Raw genomic sequence first — 5,863 nt, 5'->3', positions numbered from 1 at the left:
ATGGGAATATCAGGGACGTACCACTGGTATGCATTAGATATGTGACTATTTAACTTCATGTAGCGTGTTTAATGATAGCATGGGAATACCAGGGACTTACCACTGGTATACATTAGATATGTGACTATTTAACTTCATGTAGTCTGTTTAATGATAGCATGGGAATATCAGGGACTTACCACTGGTATACATTAGATATGTGACCATTGTAACTTCATGTAGCGTGTTTAATGATAACATGAGAATATCAGGGACTTACCACTGGTATACATTAGATATGTGACCATTGTAACTTCATGTAGTCTGTTTAATGATAGCATGGGAATATCAGGGACTTACCACTGGTATACATTAGATATGTGACCATTGTAACTTCATGTAGCGTGTTTAATGATAACATGAGAATATCAGGGACTTACCACTGGTATACATTAGATATGTGACCATTGTAACTTCATGTAGCGTTTTTAATGATAGAAATGACTTTTATCATTTGTTACAATATCAATGTATTTATCATCCTAATGTTTGTAATACATGTGACAGGATTTTAACTCCAAACATTTCAACAAATAATATTGAAGAAAAATTTCTTTAATTATGTTAGAAACCAATGTTGTCTCAACAATTTTGAATGTACTTTTAGTAAAGGCATGTTTCCATTGACATTCGACATAATAAATGACTTCCTTTGTGCTTTTTTTTCTCATAATATTGGATTATAATGAAATGTTTTATTCATTTGATACGCTGAAAATTTATTAATTTGTAGACCAACATATTCCTTGATTAACATTAACATTCTTGACAATTTATAGCATTGAAGATTAATGAATACAAATTAAGAGTATACATTTTCAATTACTTGTTTTGCTTTGTGATGCATTAGTGTCTGTGGAAATATGCCTTCAAGAGAAATAGGTATTGGTGATGTGCTCACGCATATGAGCACCATCACCATCTGTGTGAATGATATCATTTTGTAAATCATTTAAATCGGGAAATTCAAATGAACAAACATCACCTCTGTCAATACCGATATTGTGTAAAACACAACATGCAATTACAAATTTACAAACAAACTCAGGCTTAGATCTAATTTCATTATGAAGACATGCAAAACGTCGTTTTAGAATGCACATTGATATTGAATTCAAATAATTTATTTTATATATTGATGATACAAAATGACATGGCATACATTGGACAGCATAACATGAACATAAAATGGTGTTGTAGTAGACTTCTGGTAAGTTCATTCTGTCTATGGTTGAACATTTCATATACTATGCAACATTTAGGATATTACATCATTTGATACCAATTTGTATCTGCCCATAAATAATGTCTAACCCTGTTTTGTACCATAAAATATATATTAACATATTTCAAAACTTTGATATCTATGTAAATTCCTTGTTTAATACCTCTCTCAAAATGAGCACACACAGCAGACTGTCTGAAGATTCTGTTATCATGGACGGAACCTGGCCATTTGGATACATAGTCCATTATGCGAAACCATGGATCACAGATCATCTGCAAAATAATGTATTGTTCCCATTAATTGCAAGTGGTACCATCAAACACATTGAAAAAGAAGAGGTCTGTTTCTAGTTTAAAATTGTAATACATCTTGTTTGTGAATGTTGTACCTATATATAAATTTGAGAACAAAAGCAATTTACAGTACAATTTCACAACAAAAGTAATTTATAGTACAATTTGAAACTTACATTGGTAATGAAATTGTTACAAATATCTGTATGCACTTAAAAAACAAGTTAACATTTCTGTTTCCTCGTAATGGAAGAAAATCTGCAATTACCAATTGTTTTCTTTAAAAAGAAAGTAGATGAATTGAAGTACATTTGCCTTCCACAATTTTATTACTTTTAAAATGTTTATTTGTTAAAATACACTCTTTAAACATATTTCTGTATGCATTGACTAAATATGGATGGTTTTATGATGTTCATTGTGTTCAAATGTACTTTGTTGATAAAGTTCACACAGAACTGGTTTTGCCTAGTCCTACCCCCACCCACCACACCCCTTACCATGTATTCAATACTTGCTTTATATATAAATATATGTATGATATTCATTATGGAATTAAAGAAGATTTTTTTTATTGTTTAATGAAACCACGTACTGTAGCACATTGATTTATTAATCATCAACTGTTGGATGTCAAACAATTTGTAATTTTGACATATAGCATTAGAAAGGAAACCTGCTACATTTTGCCATTAGTAACAAGGTAGATGCTATATGCAATATCTCACATACAGGATAGCACATACCACCACTGATGATATTCCATTCATGGTGCACTAGCAGGAACAAAAACGGTGTGTTTAGTTTAATGACACATTAGAGCAAATTGATTTATATGTATTCATCATGGGCTGCTGAAAGTCAAACATTTGGTATTTTAACAGTCTTAAAGAGAAAAACTGCTACATTTTGTCATTAGTAACAAAGGATTTTTTATATGCACCATTCCACAAACAGGATAGCACATACCACGGCCTTTGATATACCAGTTGTGGTGCACTGTCTAGAACAAAAAATAGCCCAATATCTCACTGATGGGGATTTATCGTACACCAACCATGCATCAAGCGAGCATTTTAATACTGGGCTATGTTCTGCCCTGGCAGGAACAAGAAATAGCCCAATGGACCCACTGCACATCAGGCAAGTGCTCTACCACTCAGCTAAGTCCCAACCTCATTATGGAATATCTCCTTTATCACTCCTTTATCACTCCTTTATCAATGTACATCTTTCATGTTCATGCACATACATAAACCTACCTACAGTTGTACACACATGCATTGTTATACCTGCTTTTTTTTTTACAGAGTTGGTATGTAATTTAAAAATATATATTTTGAATCAGTCATTTACATTTTATGTACTCTATGTATAGTGTATGCAAATTTGTTTGTTTTAAAATAAATAACAATTATTTCTAATTTATTTCAGTGTAAATAGTAGTGAAATCAAATATTCACTATATTTTCATATTGTGTGCATTATTTGTTACACATAGGCCTACTTATTATGTATACTGTATACTGGAAGCTGGTAAAAAAAAAGTAGGTACGTTTCGGTTTGGGTACGGTTTGACGTGTATCCTAAATACCTAATTATCATATTTGTAAATAGTTTTAAAATATGACTTCAAACATTTCACCTGAACATTTAGAGAATGATATCCCTTCCTGTTTACAAAATCCTCTTCGTTTTTGTTGGGTGCCTGAATTCTTATTTGAGTACCATCTATGCAACCAACAACATTAGGAAAACCTGAAATGAATGCAAATGATTGTTTTGTACTATCTTTTCTGCATAAAATGTGTACTTAACACCATAGAAAGAAATACACGCACGCAAACAAATAATACAAATAAATAATTCATTTGAAAAATGTAATCGTATTTGCTGCAATTCGAAAGAAATTCACTTATTATTTGTACCATATTTGTATTAAAGCAAGAGTTGGGATTTTTATTTATATTGTTCTCCCCAGGGAAATATATTGTTTTTAAATATTCAGTTTCAGCAAGAGGGGTTATGCCCACCGTCTCCACCCCTTCCCATGCATGTATCTAAATATGTCATGATGTAAGATGTAATAAAAATCTATGGCACTGTACTATATAAAATATTTATGGAACTGTACTGTACATAGACGATTGGAATGATGTCCCTTGCCTAATACGTGAAAATTGTTTTCATTGACAGTAGAGAGCGACCAAGTTGAACATGTAAAGATTACCTGAAATTTGATGAAAAGACTGCTTCATTTTACTAATGTCTTCGTTGTTTGGTAGGTGTAGAAATCGTCCAGCGATGTTACCTAATGCCGTACAGACACTGACGACGATACGGCCAACACTAGCCCGGGAAACGTTCATGGCATCGCCCAGCAACATGTGGTTTGAACCACATGCCAAAAAACGCAAACAAATCAACACTTGATTCAGGGGAGGAATCGAAACATTCCTCAGCGTTCGGCGTTCCAATGGAACAGCCAACAAACCGGTAATGTACATAATTGTTGCAGGTAAAAGACGAAAAGTTGAAAAACACATTCCGCGGACAAATCCTCAAGTGAATTTGATCTATCTTTAAAAATCCTTGGCTTTCTAACAATAATATTCCTTACATTATGTAACAACCGTCTTCTCCTTCTCCCAGTTCTAGCCATTTTTATAAGGTATTACGGGATATTTTATTTCAGACTCTAACCTAGAGTCTGGGTGACTAAGCAGACTCGAACTTTACAGACTCGAGACTAATAGAGTCTCGAGTCTGGACTCGAAAAGTTTTATGAGCACCAATTTCTTCGAGTTCAGACTCGAGACTCTAATAGAGTCTCGAGTCTGGACTTGAAAAGTTTTATAAGCACGGGGCCTGGTGCTTATAAAACGTTTAGAGTCTAGACTCGAGACTCTAACAGAGTCTGAGACACTAACGTCATGACAACGCCATACAAACTGTATGCGTGTGACATCATTAGCGATTGAGTCTGGACTCTTAAAAGTTTTATAAGCACGGGCCCAGATCTCCTATTTACACGATTTATATATTTGCGTAGTTATACCATAAATATTACTTATAGATACATTAAAAACAAGTCGGTTAAATCAAGAAGAAGAATATTTATTCACTGGCTTCTAATACAGCAACAAATAGGCACCATTTTTTAAATATGATCATCCCCTTGCAAATGTATTTGTGATTTTTTTTCTGTCGTATAATAATCCTTTACCATGGCTAGAGGACGAGGAAACGATAGTGAGGTGTTGGCTACACGAGAATATATATAGGGAATGACTGGTTACTATCTTAAGATATCGGCTTTATGCTGCGAAGGTCAGAATGACGAATGCAGCGAGGCTTTGCCGAGATGTATTCGCCATTCGACCTGAGCAGGATAAAACCGATATCTTAAGACAGTAACCAGTTATTTCTTTTATCCTTCAATCCTACAGGAATATTCGGAAAATCATTATTTATTCCAGTTTTGTGTATGCAAATCGAGTATTGTTAGCCTAGCAAGGCTTTTGCCGTATCACACAAGATACATGACGTCATTATTTGTAAGAAGCTAGCTACATTCAGTCACATCAAAAAAGCGTTTCTAAACACTAATTCATAAATAAATATACAAGTTTTGTATTGTTATCGCAAAAATAAAAGTTATTTGTCTTTACTGTACTTCAACAAATGATTTAAAGAGTATGTTTATTGAAAATCTACTCTGAAATAGTCAGTCGAGTCGGGCTTATGTCACGTGACCTATATTTATGGTCAGTGACCTAAAATATAGATTTATCTTCGTCACGTGTCAATTTTTGTTTTTAGCACAAGATCTTTCCATGCATTCAATACATCATTCCAAAAAGGATTTTTTAACTTTTTATTTATTAAGTACATATTCACCACCGTTAGCTCTCAGTTTAGATATAGACAGATTATCTATCTATATATTTATTTAAAAACGATTTCCGTTTGCAGTCTGTTTAAAAGTAGCGTCTCAACCATGAAACTTTTAAAGCTTTAATAAATGTTAATGTTTCAATTATTTTTAACCCATGCTCGGTATAATAACTGAGCGTTTAATTCCATATGGACCATCTTTCAAGCGTTTAAATCTATCTGGACCATCTTTCAAAATAAATGAGAAAATCATTATATTTTTAATATATATTCATTAGGAGTATTTGGTAGACTGGCAAAAATATGAGATAGTTTTGACATAGCTAATGTTTTTACCACCGCTATTCTACCACATATAGTTCCGTATCTGCCACGCCAGGAATTTAAGTTCTTCTATTTTTACCAG

General features: G+C 33.1%; 1 protein-coding gene across 1 annotated transcript; it reads right to left on the bottom strand.

Moving 5' to 3' along the window:
* Positions 1-408: 408 nt before the first annotated feature.
* Positions 409-4,222, bottom strand: LOC121388735 (putative nuclease HARBI1). Its single transcript, XM_041520219.1, is given in 5 exon segments — positions 409-1,286; positions 1,354-1,539; positions 3,206-3,351; positions 3,824-4,093; positions 4,096-4,222. Coding segments are annotated over 5 exon segments (1,107 nt in total). The 3' UTR covers positions 409-908.
* Between the last annotated feature and the right edge of the window lie 1,641 nt (positions 4,223-5,863).

The sequence above is a fragment of the Gigantopelta aegis genome, chromosome 2 (genome assembly GCF_016097555.1).
Source record: "Gigantopelta aegis isolate Gae_Host chromosome 2, Gae_host_genome, whole genome shotgun sequence".
Lineage (NCBI taxonomy): Eukaryota > Metazoa > Mollusca > Gastropoda > Neomphalida > Peltospiridae > Gigantopelta > Gigantopelta aegis.
The sequence above is the reverse complement of the archived record's forward strand: the minus strand, read 5'-3'. Positions and strand labels throughout refer to the sequence as shown.